At 36.5% G+C, this 22261-nt stretch overlaps 1 protein-coding gene across 1 annotated transcript in view; it reads left to right on the top strand.

Moving 5' to 3' along the window:
* LOC137009427 (PDZ domain-containing protein 4) overlaps positions 1–21698 on the top strand; it is a 44069-nt gene extending 22371 nt beyond the window's left edge. The window contains exons 2-7 of the mRNA XM_067371666.1: positions 11229–11506; positions 12970–13060; positions 13184–13282; positions 15538–15600; positions 16224–16325; positions 19809–21698. Of these exons, the coding sequence (XP_067227767.1) occupies positions 11229–11506; positions 12970–13060; positions 13184–13282; positions 15538–15600; positions 16224–16325; positions 19809–21698 (2523 nt within the window). The remainder of the gene's footprint in view (positions 1–11228; positions 11507–12969; positions 13061–13183; positions 13283–15537; positions 15601–16223; positions 16326–19808) is intronic.
* Positions 21699–22261: the final 563 nt, after the last annotated feature.

Below are 22261 nucleotides of genomic sequence, written 5' to 3' on the forward strand. Positions count from 1 at the left end.
TCATAATTTAAAGGGTTAGTTCACCCAAAAATGAAAATAATGTAATTTATTACTCACCCTTATGTCGTTTTACAGCCGTAAGACCTTCGTTCATCTTCCGAACACAAATTAAGATATTGTTAATGAAATCTGATGGCTCATTAAGGCCACTATTGAGAGCAAACCCATTCAAACCCTCAAGGTCTATAAAGGTACTAAAAACATATTTGATACAGTTCATGCGAGTTTAGTGGTTCTATCTTAATATTATAAAGCGACAAGAATCAAATCAAAATAAAGACTTTTCAACAATATCTATATGGGCCAATTTCAAAACACTGCTTCCGAGCTTTGCAAATCGAATCAGTGAATCTGAGTGCCAAAGTCACGTGATTTCAGCAGTTTAGCCGTTTGATAGGAGATCCGAATCACTCATTTGAAACAAAAGATTCAGAAAACTCAGAAGCTCCATGAAGCAGTGTTTTGAAATCGGCCCATGTAGATATTGTTGAAAAGTCGTTATTTTGTTTTTTTGGCACACAAAAAGTATTCTTGTCACTTTATAATATTAAGATACAGTGCTCAGCGTAAATGAGTACACCCCCTTTGAAAAGTAACATTTTAAACAATATCTCAATGAACACAAGAACAATTTCCAAAATGTTGATAAGCAATAAGTTTTATATTACATCTTTTTAACTTAAAACATGGTTACTAATATAATTTAGAGAACAAAATTTTCAGTTTTACTCAAATTAGGGTGATGCAAAAATGAGTACACCCCACTGAAAGTCTCTGAAGCAAAGCTAAATTTTAGACTACAAATGTCTAATTTAACAAGAATTCAACCACAGGTGAGTCTAATTATTCATTACACAGGTGTCCAGCAGACAGTTGACTATAAAAGGGTGTTCAAACCCCTTCCCATTTCATGATGTTAGACCTGAGAAAGAAAATCATTTATTTACGCCAGAAAGGTGAAGGCTACAAGAAGATCAGCAAAGCTTTACTTATCAGTCAGTATACTGTAGCAAAAGTAGTACAAACATTTTAAAAAGATGGAGCTGCAACCATCTCACAGAGATGTCCAGTTCATCCATGGAAGTTAACACCTCGACAGGAGCATCTTCTGATGAGAAGGGTTGAAGAAAAATCAGCATGCAAGTTCACTGCTGTTATTTAAAGAAGTAGAAAGTAAAACTGGAGTGACTATTTCCCCTGAAACAATATGGTGTACACTGCAGAGGAATGGCATGCATCGGTGCCGTCCACGAAAGAAGCCTTTCCTAAAGCCCAGGCACAAAAAAGCCTGCCTAGAGTTTGCCAGGGCCCATTCTGACAAAGATGAAGACTACTGGGACTCTATACTCTTGAGTAATGAGACCAAGATAATTGTTTTTGGAACTGATGGCTTCAAAACTGTATGGTGTCGCAAAGGTGAGGAACACAAAGAAAAATGCATGGTGCCTACAGTGAAGCATGGTGGTGGCAGTGTCCTTATGTGGGGATGCATGAGTGCTTCTGGTGTCGGTGAGCTGCATTTCATTGATGGCATCATGAATTCACAGATGTAATGCTCTGTACTGAAAGAGAAGATGCTACCATCACTCCATGCCCTTGGTCGTCGTGCACTTTTCCAACATGACAATGATCCTAAACACACATCTAAGGCCACTGTTGGATTTCTGAAGAAGAGCAGGGTGAAAGTGATTCAGTGGCTCCTGATCTGAACCCAATTGAACACCTATGGGGAATTCTGAAGAGACAAGTTGAGCATCACTCTCCATCCAGCATCCAGTCTCTAAAAGAGGTCATTCTTGAAGAATGGAAAATTGTTGGACAGATGTTGCAAAATGTCGCCAACTTGTTCATTCCATGCCTAGAAGACTTGGTGCTGTCATTAAAAATCATGGAGGCCACACAAAGTACTAGATGTAGTAGTTTTTGTTGTTGGGGTGTACTCATTTTTATATCACCCTAATTTGAGTAAAACTGAAAAATGTGTAATCTAAGTTATATTATCAACCAAACTTTCATGTTATAAGTTAAACAGATTATATTAAACTTAGTCTTGTCAACATTTTGGAAATTGTTTTTGTGTTCTTTGAGATATTGTTTAAAATGTTACTTTTCAAAGGGGGTGTACTCATTTATGCTGAGCACTGTAGAACCACTGAACTCACATGAACTGTTTCAAATATATTATTAGTACCTTTATGGACCTTGAGAGTTTGAATGGCTTTGCTTTCAATACAGGCCTCACTGAGCCATCAGATTTGTGTTCCGAAGATGAACGAAGGTCGGGTGCAGAACGACATGAGGGTGAGTAAAAAATTACAATATTTTCATTTTTGGTGAAATAACCCTTTGATAATAAGGCTAAATTTAACTTAACATCCTCTATAGCATTTTTAAAAGCTTGCTAAAGTGTACTTATTTTTCACAAGAATCTCATGACAATATTACACTGTTAGCTTAGCAACATGCTAATCCAAAACTCTAAATGACATCAATTGTGATTCAATTAATGCACAAAATGTTTGCTCCAAAGCCAAATACTGCTTGAGGAAACATCAGCCAAAGATTAAGGATAACAAACCCGATTCAGAAGTTAAGAACGACACAGCATGAGAGGTATGATGAATATGAAAAAATGTGTAGCTGTTATTTTGATGTGGCAGCAGCCGTACAGTCTCTGTTGGGCATGTTGTATTATTCAATTCTCTTTATAAAATAACAACATTAACAGTATCATCTGCTCCCCTCATTAAAGCTGCAGGGAAACAAATAAAAGAGGAAATAATATTATCAACAAGACAAGAAATGTAATTATGAATAACATAATTCAAAATATAATATTTATATATTATAAATAAATTGGAAAATATAGTATAAATAATAAAATTATTATCAGCAATGATAAAAAAAAATACCCCAGAGACCCTCTTGTAGTGGCAGTCATGGTTATAATGCTGTCCATGTAGGCAGTAGAGGCCGACATAGTCTCTCTGCATCTCCCCATCATGCTCTCATTCCCTTCCCCCTGTTCTGTCTCTGTCTTTCACCTTCTTTGAACTACCCCCCCCCCCCCATCCCCCTTCTGCTCTCTGTATTCCAGCTTCAGAAGGAATACTGAAGACCAGACGCTAGTCTTTGTTTCTTCAATCTACACCTATATCTCTGTTCCTCTGCAATCATTTATCTGTCTCTGGACCTGTAACCCTGCAGCCACAGGAGCGGACGTGCAGCTAGAGATGTATTCCGTATTATGCCCGCTTGAATTAGCGTCTGGGGATGCGGTTATGCCTCCGTGCTGGAGATGAGGACATCTCCTATGTAATAAATCATCGCTTACTGTTAATTAAACCGTCCATCCAAATGCTCCAAGTAGCCTGTGTGTGTGTGTTTATAGCTCTGACTAGGGAAGGCATGTTGAACTGTGTGCATGATTGCGTTTATGAAAGCCAGTGCCCCTGACGGTCGTATCCTTGGAAATGATATGACAGGAAGACAGCAGAGAAAAGTGGCCTTTACAGCAAGACAATTAAAAGCTGAGAGACAATGAATCCTCATGCCCAATGTGCCAAATATGGGCACAACAGAGCAGCAGTAATATTGTGAATAAATGTATTTGGGAGGGACAAACCAGTTTATATAGAAATCTCCAGACAGTGGACAAGGTCATTTTCAGCAAATGCCCCATATGGAGCCTAACACAATAATACTGCACAGAGATTTCCATAGAATTCAGTCATAAAATGCCATTCACATATAATTATACTTCCATAATATGAAGAATTCCAGTGAAGTGTAAAGGGATATCAATGAGAAAAATGTTGGGTGGAACAAGTATGTGCATCTTGTGACATATATCAGAGTAAAACGCTTCTCAAACAAGAAAAATGTAGTCCGTGTGTCCGTTGGGAATTTATTACATTGTTGTTGTTTGCTGTTGGTGGATCTCATGTGATTGATAGGTTGCCCAGCTCTGCCTAAACTAGGCATCATACACTAAAGGACTGAGGATCACACACACCATCAGACTTTCAGGTCTTTCCAAACACAACAAACCAGTGGAGAACAGTGACTGGATATAGAACCTTCAGATGACACACAGCTCATTTCTCCATTGATGTTCATTACCGAAAGCAAAACCAAACACAAAAGCCCTTAGCAGAGCGAATTGTCCAGTGCTGTTCCATTCAGAGTTTTCTGAGAATGCGGTTGTGAGTCCAGAATATTTACGGGTGTAAGTTTGGTTACAGAACGCCCCTTAAATAACTGTACTGTGTGTAAACGTAACCGCATTAAGGACTCAAATACAGGACTGACAACCGTATTCTTTAGCTGTGTATATGTGGCCATGTGTTCTAAAATGTTAAACATGTTTTCAGCTGGATTGAATGAAAGTCTGAAGCTAAAATAATCTGAGTCTGTGTCCATCAGACACTACACAGTCTTCTGTAAAATCTGTCAACTCCGATCAACCAAAATTTGCAGACTGGCTTTGACTTTTGCCAACTAGCGTTGATTCCTCCAGATTGCAAACTGAGGCAAAAATCTGGGCAAAAGCTGCGTACTTTATTCCAGCTGTTATTTAGCAAATTTGTTGAATATCTGCCAGTTATCTACAGCTACCTACAACAGGTCAGGGCTACATTTAGCATCCATTAGGACTTGGCGGTATGAAAATATATATATCGTGGCAATGACATAAATGCAAATTTATATCAAAGTATGTAAATAATTTCTCTCAGTGCAGTAGCCCACTGCTTAAAATTACTGACACATTACAGCTAAAAAAAAAAAAAAAAAAAAAAAGAATAAAATAGCAAATAAAGAGTGGGGCGTCCTTGACATTAAATGTGTTAAAGAGGATATTTTCGTCTACTGAGAAACCAAAGACTGTTAGTGTGTTTTTGAAATGAGCGCATGCGTAAGAACAACCCCCCTCCTTCACAGCTCATTTAGAGGGAACGCCTTCCAAAACTCATGCACAAGTATTGGAACACGAGTGTTTGTTTACCACCAGCATCTGCTGTGTCGTGTTAGTGGATTCATTATGTCGGACTCACCGCAGGTAACTCATAATCTGCAGTTGTTACTCCTGTCTCCTGACAAAAACATTGCATGCAGCGCCTGTGGAGTGTGGAAAGTTACTGGATGGCGCAGCCACGCACGTCTCGCACAAGGAACGTCATGGCAGTGATTGACAAGCCAGAGGGCCAATCGTTTACACGATGATTGCGCTGATGTTTTAAAGGTCCTACCTCATGCACAGATGATGTATATTGATATTATTCCTTTCAGTACACCTAATAAATAGTTTTTTATCAATTAGTAAAGACAGTTTCAAGTAATATTGCAAAAATGTATAAAACAAAACATCCTCTTTAGCACCTTTAAAAAGAGCTATTAAAAGAGCAATGAAATGAGAAAGAGAATACAATTCGTACTTGTGCTCTTTGTTTGTTTTTTTTCTTCTCAGAGATATAGCTGAGCATAGCCTACTTTGAGAACTCGGGTGCGCACCTAAACGCATGTCCTGATTTTGCCGAGTTAGACGCGTTCCTGGGTCAACATATTTTGTTGGTAAATATATCCTAACCATATCCCTACCGCTAAACCTAGCCCTATCTATAAGTTATCCCTAAAATCAGAGGGAAATGATTAACACTGTGAGTAACAGTGATGTAGAAGGACCTAACCCTAAACTTGACATAAACTGTAAACTTATGCCTCAAATCTAATTGGTTAATTGGAATGTTGTTCCAGGATCAACAAAGATGTCGAACCAGGAGCATGTTGCACTTGATGAAATCAGGCTCTGCCACCTAAACAAATATATGTCAAAATGTCCATCTTTTTGCAAATACAGTCTACGTCTTAAGTGAAACAGTTGGGAGAAAGTCAAATGTGTATCAGTATACTGGATCTGTGCATTAGCTTCAATCAAACAACAAAGGAAAAAATAGTTCAAATTACATTCTTTGTGCTTATTTTTACTGACTTTTTATTTTGATATCATAACAGCATTATATCCAGCAAAAATAACTATATAGTGTGGTATATCGTTTAGGGGTGCACCGATATGAAAATTTTGGCAGATACCAAAAATTCTTTATATTTTAAAGCTGATAACCAATATATTGGCCAATAAATCTAAATAAATTTTTTTAGAGCCTGATTACAAAAACAAAAGTTTCACCATTAAAAGCCATGACCCAAGCACACAATTATAATGTTCTCATAATTTTATGTAGCTTATATGACAGACTTGCATAGCACATGTTGCACTGTATTTTCCTTATTGAAGTGATTTCAATCGTATTTCAAGCAATTTCATGGTGGACCGTGCGCATCTAAATTGTCTCAGATGGAGGAAATAGTCCATTAAAAATTAACATATATCGGTCAATACCAATATGATGGCCGTTATATCATGCATCCCTAATATCGTTATCATGAAATAAAATTTGTCTTATCATGAAAAAAAGATTTTGGTCATACCATCCATAAACAAACGTATCTGATCAGGGGCTGGAGGACATGATGCAGACTGATTATACAGGGCTTCACTTGTCGATTATAAAAATGTGTAATTGTGCTCATCCCAAGTTAGAACAAGAATTCTACTATATTAAAATGATTCTCTTGAACTGTTGCTTTGCCACGACAGTAGTTGATATGAAAAAAACTAATTGTAGAAGACAGTTTAAGCCAAAGTCCGCTACAGCGCCACTTGTGGAAACACTGAGAATACAACACTCAGCATACTTGCATTGTGTACTTGTAATGAATGCTGTGCAACATCAAGCATCCATAAGGAATAACTTCATACTAACTCTACATCTTTTACACAGTATTTACATTTGAGTCACTGGAGGAGGAAAACGTTTCTTTGCTCTGGGTGTTCTGGCTGTTTTAGCAGCTCTGTGTTCTTTGATGAAACCACCCACTCTGACCTGAGCCTGAAACTCACGCTGTTTCCATCAGAATCCTGTTGAATATTATTACACTAATCCCTAATTACCAATCTCTCTCGCCGCGGGGATTACAAGTCTCAGCCATACCTCCAAACAAACACAGTGGAATAATTTAGGTGGGAGCATTTCCATGCACATGCTAGTGCTTCATAAGCTTCCTGGAAAGGTCAGAGGGGCACAAAGGTTTGAGGTCAAAGATGATCCTGCAACCCCCCTGTAATTAGGAAACTGAAAGTGATTACTTCACAATCTCACAACAGTGAGATGCGGAAATATAAACTTGGTGAACAATTTAGTCTTTTTTTCATTCAAGTACTCATGTGAAAAGGAAATACACTTTTGTATACCTTCAAAAAGAGTACTTATAATTTAAATAATATACTTAAAAAAAAATGTAATGTTTTCAGACAATTAAAAAATGTTAATTGCAATTAAATGAAAATGTATTATAGTTTAAATCTGTATAAAATGTAATTAGTTAAACTAAGTTAGAGTGATTTCTTTACCCACTTAAACCCACATTTTTATATGTAATTTCATAATTACTTCTATTATGTTTGAAATATGGTTAAAGTATACTGCTGAATGTACTGACAAGCATTTATTGTCAACTAAAATATACTTTAATGTCTTGCATTTGTCATGTTTCGAAATATATTTGTAATGATGAAGTGGCAATTTAATATATTTAAAATATATTTTATCTTTAAATTTAATATTAAATAACAAACTAGTTAAATTATAATCAATTACTTTGCATGTGCTTTAGTATGTTAGTCAACACATCAAAATAAGTGAGCTTAAACCATGACAAAAATTATTAATGATGCAAATTATATGATATAATAATATAAAATGTACTTTAGAATAAAAATTTAATTTGATATTACAGAGTACTTGTGTGTCTTAAGAAACATGATTGTGCATTCTCTTTAAGTATACTTAATTGGCCTTTAATTTAATTAATATTATTCAGGTTTTTAAAAATACACTACAAGTGCACATTCAGTACAATTAAGTGCACTTATTTTTCACAAGGGTAGACAAGAACTGTATTTGCATGACTAGAAAATAGCTGTCTCAAATCACTAATGACATGGCCGACATGTGAATCAAATATACTGTAGGTACGGAAAGTATTCAGACCCCCTTAAATTTTTCAATCTTTGTTATATTGCAGCCATTTGCTAAAATCATTTAAGTTCATTTTTTCCCTCATTAATGTACACACATCACCTCATATTGACAGAAAAACACAGAATTGTTGACATTTTTGCAGATTTATTAAAAAAGAAAAACTGAAATATCACATGGTCCTAAGTATTCAGACCCTTTGCTGTAACATTCATATTTTTAACTCAGGTGCTGTCCATTTCTTCTGATCATCCTTGAGATGGTTCTACACCTTCATTTGAGTCCAACTGTGTTTGATTATACTGATTGGACTTGATTAGGAAAGCCACACACCTGTCTATAGAAGACCTTACAGCTCACAGTGCATGTCAGAGCAAATGAGAATCATGAGGTCAAAGGAACTGCCTGAAGAGCTCAGAGACAGAATTGTGGCAAGGCAGTCCGGCCGTCCAGCCAAACTGAGCTATCGGGGGAGAAGAGCCTTGGTGAGAGAGGTAAAGAAGAACCCAAAGATCACTGTGGCTGAGCTCCAGAGATGCAGTCGGGAGATGGGAGAAAGTTGTAGAAAGTCAACCATCACTGCAGCCCTCCACCAGTCAGGGCTTTATGGCAGAGTGGCCCGATGGAAGCCTCTCCTCAGTGCAAAACACATGAAAGCCCGCATGGAGTTTGCTAAAAAACACCTGAATGACTCCAAGATGGTGAGAAATAAGATTCTCTGGTCTGATGAGACCAAGATAGAAGTTTTTGGCCTTAATTCTAAGCGTTATGTGTGGGGAAAACCAGGCACTGCTCATCACCTGTCCAATACAGTCCCAACAGTGAAGCATGGTGGTGGCAGCATCATGCTGTGGGGGTGTTTTTCAGCTGCAGGGACAGGACGACTGGTCGCAACCGAGGGAAAGATGAATGCGGCCAAGTACAGAGATATCCTGGACGAAAACCTTCTCCAGAGTGCTCAGGACCTCAAACTGGGCCGAAGCTTTTCCTTCCAACAAGACAATAACCCTAAGCACACAACTAAAATAACGAAGGAGTGGCTTCACAACAACTCTGTGACTGTTCTTGAATGGCCCAGCCAGAGCCCTGACTTAAACCCAATTGAGCTTCTCTGGAGAGACCTAAAAATGGCTGTCCACCAACGTTTACCATCCAACCTGACAGAACTGGAGAGGATCTGCAAGGAGGATCCCCAAATCCAGGTGTGAAAAACTTGTTGCATCTTTCCCAAATAGACTCATGGCTGTATTAGATCAAAAGGGTGCTTCTACTAAATATTGAGCAAAGGGTCTGAATACCATGTGATATTTCAGTTTTTCTTTTTTAATAAATCTGCAAAAATGTCAACAATTCTGTGTTTTTCTGTTAATATGGGGTGCTGTGCGTACATTAGTGAGGAAAAAAAAATGAACTTAAATGATTTTAGCAAATGGCTGCAATATAACAAAGAGTGAAAAATTTTAGGGGGTCTGAATACTTTCCGTACCCACTGTACATCTAATGTATTTGTATATATACATATTGTATGTAATGCCTATTTGCCACCATCACTGCTGAAGCCTCTCTGGCAACGTACATGACAAGCTGCTTTTTCTTCAGCTTTTGACTTTGATAATCAACATGACTGCAGACATTACCTACTAGTGGTCTGCATGTTGCACATCGACGTGGACAATGATGCAGAAGTACAAAAGAAAACCACCGCATAGCCTGCGCCGCAGAGGCTCTGGCGTAGTTCCGACACAGAAGTATAAATCAGCCTTTAGATGTAAATCAGGCATTTTATATAAAACAAACACCTTGTTCAAGAGTTTCAAACCATATGATATCTACAATACTATATCCTTCATATTAAACCCTTAAACACATTTTAAAACCCCCTTCCCTGCAGATCTTGAGTAATGTGGTCATTTATCACCATGAGACTTTATTCTGCTGAGTGCAGTTCCTCGACTGTCTCCTCAGCACTAAATGATCAGGACTTTCTACTTGGATATGCTTTTTTCCCCCCCTCTATCTTAATACTTCACTCTTTCTACCCACAGAGGAGGCAGATAAACGGAATGCTGTGCACTTTTAATGGGGAGGTTGGATTAAAGGTTTTGTTTTTTTATGTCTGAGTGTTGCGTAAATGTTGTGTGATCCTTGCGATAAGTAACCATTGTAGATGTTTAGATGCTGTTGTGTTAAGTGCTCATTTTCAAGGAAATGTTCACTGAAAAAGTCATCATTTACATCATGTTGTTTCAAACCTGTCTGACTTACTTTCTTCTGTAGAACATAAAAGAGGATATTCAGAAAAATGTCTTTTTATTATAGTTTGTCCATATAATGAAAATCAATGAGGTCCACACACTTTCATTGTGTGTGAAAAAAACCCAGAAACATTCTTCAAAATATTTTTTGTGTACCACAGAATGAATAAAGTCATAGGCTACAGGTTTGTAACAACATGATGGTGAGTAAATAATGACCAAATTGTAATTTTTTTGGGTGAACTATCCCTTTAACTAACCACATCTGTTATATCAGTGAGTTTATTACATTTTTTTTGTTATGTATGTCGATGAGCGTTCAACAGCTGTTCATACCATTAGTTAAACAAATCTCTCTCATATTAACATTCAGTCTATGCATTTTTATGTTGAATTTGTTCTCTACTCACAATGTGAAGACTTTTTCATCAATGATCTCTCAAGTATCAGTGCAGTATATCATGCTCACTTCCTGTATAAGGCCTGTTCACACCAAGAACGATAACTATAAAGATAACTATAATCATAACTATCCACACTAACGCATGGTAATGTTCAGTTTATTAGCACAAGCTGCAGTTTTGTCATCTGCCTCTTTAAATGCAAAAGTCGACTGGATTCTGATTGGCTGTCAATGTTATTGTTTATTAACTGGAATTTTTTTTTATAGTTATAGTAGTTATCATACTTGGCGTGAACATCAATTTTCTGTCTTTCTGTGTATTCTTAAAAATGATCTGTTAAAGGGGTCACATATCCTATGCTTTTTGTGATTTTATTTTTTTACTTTAAGTCTACTTAATCAGTGTTAACTAAAACTATTAAAAAAATAATTTTCAGTAATCAGCATCTATGCCTTTGTCCATGAATCCAGGTGAACAGTAAAGACCTGTCCCGGCTGTCTCAGGATCAGAGCCTCCATGCGCTGCGCTGTAGGCGTAACATGAGGTGGAGTCAGAGGAGGAAAGCAGGTGTGCCTGGAGCTGCTGGAGGGACGATGATAATGACTGACTGTGTGGACAGCGGGACGCAGACAGATATCAGCTTCCAGCACATGGTGACATTAGGCAGACCAGCCCATCATAACAGACCCGCGTCACCTCCTTCCCCTCCACTGCCGCCCATGCCAGAGCCATACCTCTTCAGCCAGCTGTAAGTCTGGGTTTGAGAACACATACTGGTTGGAGCTGTATTTTTAAAATCAATGCTATTATGATGAACATACATTATGCACATAATGTAACTAATTACAGTACAGTTCAAAAGTTTGGTGTTGGTTCATTTTTTTTTTTTTATGTTTTTGAAAAAAGTTTCTGCCATAAAATTAAAAAAAAGGTAATTGCGGTCAGTTTCTCACATCTACATCTCGCAATTGTGAGTCTACATCTTGCAATTCGTACTTTTTTTTCTCAGAATTGCATGATATAAAGTTGCAATTGCAAGAAACAAAGTCTGAATTGCAAGATATAAAGGCAGTCTTTTTGCAAGAAAAAAGGTCAGAATTGTGAGATAAAAAAATCACAGTTATCTTTTAATTCCATAATTCCATAATATGGAAGCTTGTTTCTGCCATGAAATAAAAAATAAAAAAGGCACTAGCGACTTTTTATCTCACAATTCTGACTTTTATTTTCTTTTCTTTTTTAGTTTTTGCGAGATATAAACTCGCAATTAATTACAATGTCCAATTGTGGGGGAAAAAACATGTTTTTCTCAGAATTTTGAGTTTATATCTTTATAATTAACAATTACATAACTCGCAATTCCGAGAAAGACTATCTCGCTACAAGTTTATGTCTCGCAATTCTGACTTTATTTGACACATTTGTGAGTTTATTTTAAAAGTCACACTTACCTTTTTTATTTTTTTATTTAGTGGTGGAAACAAGCTTCCATAATTTAATGCATCCTTTAATATATTACTGATCCCAAACATTTGAACAGTGTTAAGTTTGTTTGTATTTTCATCTTTCCCATGTGCTGTTGTTCCCTATGTTCCAGCTTCTCATTTGTTGTCATAGTTACCCAATGTTTGATTGATTAGTTTTCTCCCTCTGTCAGGTTGTGTGTGTATGTTCCAGTATGTTTGTTATTTTTGATTTATTGTTAAAGTAGACTGCTTCATCTGGATCCTGCCTCAACTCATCCTTGCTCATTTATAAGACCATGTAAATTATTTGTCTAAATAGTACTAAATATAACTGCATTATAGACACTTCCCTTTAATTGCAGGTACAGTATTAGCAAATAGGATTCAAGCAAGTTAGCTTTACCTTTCTGTTATTTCTCTGCCTACAGAGGTTAAAAATGGCTTACCCCACTCTCCTTTACAGCAGAAACACATTGTGTTTGTATTTACCCGTCAGTTTAGATTTTTGCACATATCCATAAAAAAGAGGCACTGATCATCATTATAGTGTCAAAGTTTAAATGCATTTCAAAAATAGAAAAATAGACTATAACTACAAAAATTCTAAAATGATCATTTTGCATTACCTCAAATAACAATTACACTATACAAACACTAACACTGCTTTTCTGTGACTTCATTTCTGTATGTCACTCTAGTGGTTAATTATAGATTTTGCTCTGTGATATTTTATTTTTCTCCTCAGTTCTCCTATGGACCATGTGTATTATGACCCAACAGACTACTTTGACATTAGTCAACATGAAGTGGACAGACAAGATGACCTGGAGTATGAGGTCAGCACTGTTTCTTTAAACTTCCTCTACTACAAAATAACAAGTTTATTTTAGACTGAAATACTGCTGGAGGAGCGTCTTATCTCAGTTTGTTTAAGCCTCCCTCTATCTGTTTTCCTTCAGGAGGTGGAATTGTATAAATCTTGTCAGCAAGATAAACTCGGTTTAACAGTGTGTTATCGCACTGATGATGAAGAGGATCTGGGTATCTACGTGGGTGAGGTGAGAAGTGGGGAATAATGGGAATCTGCTGACCAATGAATAATGAATGAAGGCTGAGGGAGGATTGTGAACCTATGCCCTTCTGCTTCAGCATTACATAAATCATTATTTTAAATAAAATGCCACATTAAATCCACTAAAACTATTCCATTTTTCAAGAATTAGTGTACACAAAAGTTAATCCTACTTAAGCATGACAATTACAATGAATTTACACCTTGTTACTTAATGCAGAGGCTTTCAGTTTTAACTGAAAAAACAATGCAAAACACTGCAGTAAAATAGTTTCATATGTGGTATGCATATAATATGGGACATTCCCTATAAAAACTGTCCATTCTTTTTCTACTTATTAGAAACTAGGTCTTTATAGGTGTATAAAGTGTATTAATGTCATATATCTCAAAAAAATGCTGCAGTAAAATGGTTTAATATGAGGTATGCATATAGTATGGGACATCCCCTCATTTTTTCTACTTATTAGAAATTGGGACATTAGAATACCTCATGCAACTCATGCAAGAGTCAGTAATGCATATATAGTATGAGTAACAATACATTTGAGATTTATGCTGCCTTCAAGTGCTATTAATTTACTTAATTTTGCAAGTTTTGTACTTCCCACTTCTGAAGTCATGATTAAGCGCTTATCGCATTCAAGTTTAGACTTGAGAGGCAGTCATGTGCAATTTTTACCTCGGAAACTCGTATTTATGATAATTCCAATAGCATGTGAATGTAGAAATAACTGTCATTCCAGTAAAGAAAAATAAATGAAACTGTAAAAAGAGAAATTTTGAAAGAGCGCTTTATTTTGTGTGCTTTTTGCAAATAATTAAAGAGAAGAAAAATCATTATTCAAAGTAATACACAACTGTCAAAGACAACACTTGTATAAATAAGGATACCAAAGTAGAAGCACAAAAAAAATTCAAAACATGACATCTTTATATATTGTGTCTCAGTTCTGGGAACTCAAAGAAAGCGTGTTCTCTCTGTAATCTCATAGTAATAAGTGCACACACGTTATTTCTTTAATCGTGGCTGGCTTAAACGCAGTGGCGCAAGCGGTATGTGATGTAATGTTACATTTTAAGCATGTAATTTGGTATTTCAGTTCAAAGGTAACGAAGGTAATTCAAAACATTAGTGAGCATCCCAACCAGACCAACAATGATTCAATGGCTCAAGTTTGAGGTGGGCCAATGGTAGGGGGTTTTTAGGAAACGTGTTTAAAAACATTATTTTTGTAAATTCTGTTTGTTGATGCTAAAGCTGTAGAAATTACATGTCATATCACAGCATACACTCTAAAAAATGCTGGGTTAAAAACAACCCAAGTTGGGTTGAAAATGGACAAACCCAGCGGTTGGGTTAAATGTTTGCCCAACCTGCTGGGTAGTTTTATTTAAACCAACTATTATTTAAAAATTGCTATAGCTTAAAATGAACCCAAAATAGTTGGGCAATTAAAAACCAGATGCAATTAGAGGCAACAATAATAGACAAAAGGTGAATGTTTATTAATAAGCTTTAATATTTTATTAATATAAATTTAATAGTTTAATAGTTAATTAATATACATTTATTAATAAGCAATTTAATACATGTTTATTGTTTAATAATTATTCATTGAACATTAATAAATGTTCATTTCCAACATACTTTGGGTTAATTTTAATTAAGCAATACAGTAATTTTTAAACAATAGTTGAGTTAAATAAAACTACCCAGCAGGTTGGGCAAACATTTAACCCTACTGATGGGTTAAAACAACCCAATTGCTGGGTTTGTCCATTTTCAACCCAACTTAGAGTGTAAGTTTAAATTGCAGAAATTACCCATTTAAAGCAAATTTTAAAGTAATATTTCATATTAAACATGCCACAGATGCTGTTGAATATCGTAAACATTAACTAATTCTAGTTGTGAAAAAAAGAATTTAAAACTTGTGTACAGTAATGTATTTACAGTAAGAATTTACAAGGATATTGTGTAGCATCAGAATAAAAATGTTAAAATGCAGTGGATATATATATATATATATATATATATATATATATATATATATATATATATAGAGTCTTCACACCTCATTTAAAAAATCCTAAGAACTACAGTAAGTTGTCCTAAGAAGAAGGTTTTAGGACAACTTTGATGAAAGTTTTGATCCACTTCAAATGTTGACTACTATTTATATGGCAGCAGAAATGGTATGCTTGTATGCAGCAACTGATTCTGTATCATCATTGCAGGTCAACCCTAATAGCATTGCTGCTAAGGATGGCCGAATCCGTGAGGGAGACAGAATACTGCAGGTAACTAAAGCCAAACAATGCTATCATCTGTCTGAAAACAGATCAATGATACACTGTTCACAAGTGGTCTAATAATGATCAACTTCATTGAACAACATTGATATCAACAAATCAAATTTAGGTAGTTTTAAGGTTTGTGGTTTGAAAATCATTCTTTTTAATAATGAAATATCATTAGATGTTGAATTTGGTAAAATCATTTTGTATTTTTCTGCATATACATAACCCTTCCAGATTCCATTAGATGTTTATTGTTGTCTTTAAAATAAGAGGGATGATAATAAGAGAAATCATAAATTTTAATTTCGTTTTTATTTAGTTCTGCCCTGAAGAACCTATTTGGCTTTACACGTTTACTTTTATTCCACAAGACAAAATAATAACTGAAATTACATAAATTATGATGTTCAAAAGATTACATTCCGGTTCTTAATAAAACTCCTCATGCAGCTTTTTGTGATTGAGTAAGCTGTGTGTATGAGCTTCTTTAGGGCAAAATAAACAAAACAATAATAATAAAATAAAGAAATCTTGAAACCTTACAGATGCGTCAAGTGTTATGTAAACTAATGAGCATAAAAATCATGTGATGTGAAATGTTGTTAATGTGCATTTGTGTTCAGATAAATGGGGTGGATGTCCAGAACCGAGAGGAAGCAGTGGCCATCCTGACTAGAGAGGACAGCACCAACATCTCTCTCCTACTGGCACGACCAGATATTGAGGTGAGACTAACCTTGAATTTATTTTTGCAGTCAGATATGATCACTTGATTCAATTAAGTTTTTCTGTTTGCAAGCAGGAGAAGTTCAAATGAAAAACATGTTGTTTATTTACGGTCTTTTGAATTTTCACGGCACCCAGTCTTTATCTCACCACATTCACATTTAGAGTGCGTAACTCATAACTCTAGTAAATATAATTTATTTTGCCGTGGGGCTGTAGATTTAGTAACAGCACAGGGTGAATGTTTGGTGATTGTTAAAGTATTACTGAAGCTACTAATGGCAGATAATTTGATATTCAGACATTACGTGAAGTGTATTATGGTCTGCTCATTCAAGCAGTAACAGACAAATGTGCTATAGTGTACAGGTGAACACACGGCTTCACTCTGTTCTCTGTTTACAAATGAAAGCAGACAGAAAAGGGCAGAGTAGGACAAAAACCCAGACGAGGAAATAAATGGAGGAGAGAATTAAAGAGAAAAAAAAAAAAAAAAAAACACAAGGAGAGACAAGGACACATGGTTTGGCAGTCTTTTGTTCTACTCAAGGTCACACTTTAGAGAAAGAGACACACTTAGGACATCCCATAATACACAACCTCCAACAGTGAGTCACCATGTCTATTTAATTTCCTTGAACACATTTTCATGACATGAAATATATATATATATATATATATATATATATATATATATATATATATATATATATATATATATATATATATATATATATATTTATATATAATATATATTTATATATAATATATATTTATATATAATATATATTTATATATAATATATATATATATATATTATATATATATATATATATTATATATATATATATATATATTATATATATATATATATATATTATATATATATATATATATTATATATATATATTATATATATATATATTATATATATATATTATATATATATATATATATATATATATATATATATATATATATATATATATATATATATATATATATAAGCATTTCAAACAGTAGTATGCTACATTATCACACGACAACATTACCTTGCAGGTTAAATGAGTTACATCCATTTATCATGTTGGAAACTTATTTTGCAATTGTAATTAAGTTTTATGTAAATTATGTTAAAGGATTAGTTCACTTTCAAATAAAATTTCCTGATAATTTACTCACCCACATGTCATCCAAGATGTCCATGTCCTTCTTTCTTCAGTTGAAAATAAATTAAGGTTTTTGGTGAAAACACTCCAGGATTATTCTCCTTAGAGTGGACTTCAGTGGCCTACAAACAGTTGAAGGTCAAAATTACAGTTTCAGTGCAGCTTCAAAGGGCTTTAAACGATACCAGATGAGGAGTTAGGGTCTTATCTAGCCAAACGATCGGTCATTTTCTAAAAAACATGTTAATGTATATGCTTTATATAAACAAATGACCGCCTTCCAATTGCTTCCGCCAAAACCACACTTTCACATTCTTCAAAAATCTTACGCTGTATGTCCTACGCATTCCCTATTCTACGTACGGAATGAACGCAGCACCAGTTCGATTTTTTCTATAAGTAGAATAGGGAAGGCGTAGGACATACAGTGTAAGCTTTTTGAAGAATACGAAAGTGCGGTTTTGGCGGAACCACTTGGAAGGTGATCATTTGTTTATATAAAGCATATACATTTACATTTTTTGAAAATGACCGATCGTTTAGCTAGATAAGACCCTTATTCCTCGTCTGTTATCATTTAAAGCCATTGAAGTCCATTATAAGGAGAATAATCCTGGAATGTTTTCATCAAAAACCTTAATTTCTTTTCGACTGAAGAAAGGAGGACATAGACATCTTGGATGCTGTTAACAAGCAAAATCACTGAAGAGAAACACAAGAACTACAACTGACTTCCGGTGAGTAAATTATCAGGAAAATTTTATTTGAAAGTGAACTAATCCTTTAATATTGTCAGTGTGATCAAATAACTAAAAACAAAAGTAGTTTCACACATCACACTGAAATTGAAGGCCAGCTTGAGTGTGTTGCATCGTGGGATGCAGTATTCATTGCAGCTTTCTCAAGCTACAACAGACTAAAGAGAGTGAGAATCAAAATCAACAATCTAACAAGTTGGTTAAAGACAAAAATGATGTCTCGATATCTTTACACTGTGTGCAAGTCTCTTCATTGATTAGTCTAAAACCTCATGGTCTGTCAACATGCTTTAACATCCAGATTTATCATTTTTAGCCCTTGTGGAAGCCATGGCAACAGTCTGTATCCCACTGGTAAATATTTAAATAAAACATAATGCAAACCCCTGAGGAATCACCCACTTCATGAATACAAATAGACCAAATCAACATTTGAAGTCTGATGCATGTTTATGAAATTCATTTAGCATGATACTATTTGACACAAAGCTGTACAAGAAAAAAAAAAAAAAAAAAAGGTAATCAAGATCTCAAAAAATGCATCTTATTTGCATATAATAATTATAATAAACTGAGGATGCGGATTTTGAACCCAAACCAGAAAGACAGATATTTATTTGTGTTCAGTATAACATACAAGTCTGTAGCTAATGGAGATGAAAAAGCTTCATGTACACAATTGGTCTGAATAAAACCCATTTGTGTCCAGTTCTTTAATTGAATTCAATATTTTTCTCTAGAAATCTGTCAGCTGTATTCATAGGTTTGGCACAAAGTGAAAATCTAATTGAGATTCTTTAAAAAACAGTTATTGGTGAATCATTAAAACAAGAGATGAAAACAAGAACTAATGAACAGTGATGGTCATTTGGGAAATAGTCACTGATTCTACAGTTTTAGGATTTGGGGTCAGTAGCACACAAGCGTGTGTGTGTGTTTGTGTGTTATGGAAGCTCCAGATGGTGTGTGAGCCCTTGGGCCAGTATATTCCCCAGCACAGGTGGCTCATTTGAGAAACCTCTCATGTTTAAATGTCTCCTACAACAGATGGGAAAAGACCCTACAATCAGCATTACAGTATCCAAACTTGGGCTTACATAAACAAACACTGCCCTCTGCTGTTCAAACAGGGATGCTATGTGTTTGCTGCTGTTCACCAATCAGAATGTTTTTAAAGCAAATTTCTCTGCATACAGTGCCTGCGCTTTTAGAAGAAAGGGTTCTATATAGAACCCTATAGGGTTCTGTCAGGTGCTTGATATATAGAACCTTTTAGGGGTATCATCATGTGATCATTTTATGAATTAAACAGCTCATAAACATACTTTTAAATCAATCAACAAGTATTATTCAATCATTCAAGACATTTCTCCTTATATAGAACCTTTTTGGCATAAAGTGTTCTTTAAAATTGAGTCAAGAACCCTAGGATTCTATATAGAGGCCCACTCAACCTTTTCTTCTAAGAGAGTAGCAAGATTTATAAAGTATTTTGCTAATTTGTTTTTCTTTCTCCCTGTTTTCTAACTTCATTCCAAATAATCATTCTTGGAAGAATGAAGCTGATGATCTGGATTTGGAGTTGAGTGTGGGCCTGGATCTAGAGGACTTGGAAAATGCCTCTAGCTTACCCAGCCCTCAACACCGAAGAAAAGCTAGTTCCTTGCTGAGTGACATCAATGGGATCCGAGCTGGTCGGCCCAACTTGTGGCACACTGCACTCAATAACAGCCAGGAGCTGGACAGCGGGGTGGGTCGCACAGATGAAAGTACACGCTGTGAAGAGTCCTCCGAGCTGGCAGATGATCCCACCAGTGCATGCACGACCAACGCCACCAATACACCCGGCAGTTTGCGCAAGTTTCACGCTGCTCAGCACGGATGGGAATTCCATTACAGCAACGACTCACTGCTAGGGCCAGATGGGGTGGGAGTGGCGGATCATGGGGTCCCTGAAACACTGGGCTCAGTGACGAGCAGAGTACTGATGCCAGGTTTAACTGAAGAGGAATATGAACGTTACAGGGAGCTACTGGAGATCCGGTGCCTTTACGAGAAGAATGGAAATGCACTTCTTCTTTTGGACGGGAGGAACCATGGCGCAGGAGGAGGCGATTTTGCAGGAGGAGGTGTTCCTGTAGACATGAATTGTAATGAGAGCCTGATGCAGCATGAGATTGCCCTTCTAGATGAGGAAATACGCCACCTGGAGTTTAAGTGGCGCAATGTTTTGCGGGCTCAAAAGATGCAGCAGTTGCGCCAACGCTGCCTAAAGGTCTGGCCAGCTGATGAAGAGGACGATGAAGAAAAAGGAGCAAAGGCAAGGTGTGGAGGTGCAGAGGCAATCCACCATGAACTGTCAGATATTAACGAGATCCCTGAAAGGGAACGCTCTGACAAGGAGAGCACAAGCGCCTATAATACTGGTGGGGAAAGTTGCAGAAGCACACCTCTGGCAAGTGAACGATACCCTTCGCCCTCTGCGGCTGGAGATTCCAGTGCCTCTGCAACCATGCGACCTCGGACGCCACGTCACAGAACAAGCACAAGTAGGGATAAGAATCTAAACGTACCTTTTTCAGATGCCAAGAAAAAGAGTGAAGAACCTGGGGAGAACAGAAACTCTAATCCAGCAACAAGGCTTCGGTCATTATCTAGTAATGGTAGCAGGAGTAGGAAGGGTTTGGATGGAGCACGAAGGGAGTCACATTCAAATGGGACTCTCACTACCGGGATAGTTAAAGGGGGAAGGAGTGCAGAAAACAGTCCGTACCTGTCCCGACGCCGCTGCAGTACCACGCTGCCTCAACGCTACCAGAGTTGCATGCAGTTGAGGGACATGTCTACCATTGACAGTCCAGAAGTTAGAGACACCACTGAACAGGTTCCTACTCACTCCAGCACCACACCTTGTGCAAACAGAGAATCCACAGCTGCTCCTGCAACTTCTTTGATTATACCACCAACACTGCCTCCATCTTCACCTCGAATGGAGTGGAAGGTAAAGATCCGCAGCGACGGCTCACGTTATGTGGCTAAACGTCCAGTAAGAGACCGTTTGCTAAAGGCTCGTGCCATGAAGATTCGGGAGGAGCGCAGTGGGATGACCACAGATGATGATGCGGTTAGTGAAATGAAGATGGGACGCTATTGGAGCAAGGAGGAACGCAAACAGCAGCTTTTGAGAGCTCGTGAGCAACGGCGACGCCGGGAGTTTATGATGCAGAGCCGACTGGATTTCTTGCGAGAGAAAGAGAAGGAGCAAGACTCTGGACCCCAGGGACAAGCATCCATTCTTGAGCTTAGCCAGAAAAAAAGTATGAAGAAACGCAGCCGACGCATCTTGGACAACTGGATCACCATTCAGGAGCTCCTGGCTCATGGGACCCGTTCAGTAGATGGGAAGAAAGTGTACAACCCTTTGCTCTCTGTGACCACTGTTTGATAATTAGAAGGGAAATGTGACCTTTTAACAAGGAGGATTTTTGGATTACAAAGTTTACCAGTGATTTGCGGCTGTCTGATAAAGACGCCTAGCAGCTAAATTGAGAAACGATGATGGATATAAATGAACAAAGAAAAGTACAAGACAGAAAGGCATAATGTTCAATGAATGTACATTTTTCATAATTAACATGAACTCCGGGACCAGCGCTATGTTCCTATAAATTGTTTTGATGCTTGAAATTTGAGTTACACTTGGACTGTTACAATGCAGAGACGGTCTTGAGCTTTTCCAAACCATATTAAAACATTAATTTCGTTCATAAACACTATTCAGTCCATGCACATTTAATGATGACAAAAACAGAGCAAGTTCAATTCAGCAGCCTGTTGCATAATCTGCTTAGACTAGTATTACAAGTTAGTAATGTCACTTTGCTTTTAAGACTAGTCTTAACTATTTCAAAGATCTGTTGCATAAAAACTGCTTTTTTTTCTTCCTCTTTTTTTGAGAACAAAAGACTGCTAATGCCTTTGCTAACTGCTAGTTGGTTAGAAAAGATT

This window comes from Chanodichthys erythropterus, chromosome 20 (genome assembly GCF_024489055.1).
Source record: "Chanodichthys erythropterus isolate Z2021 chromosome 20, ASM2448905v1, whole genome shotgun sequence".
NCBI classification, from domain to species: Eukaryota; Metazoa; Chordata; class Actinopteri; order Cypriniformes; family Xenocyprididae; genus Chanodichthys; species Chanodichthys erythropterus.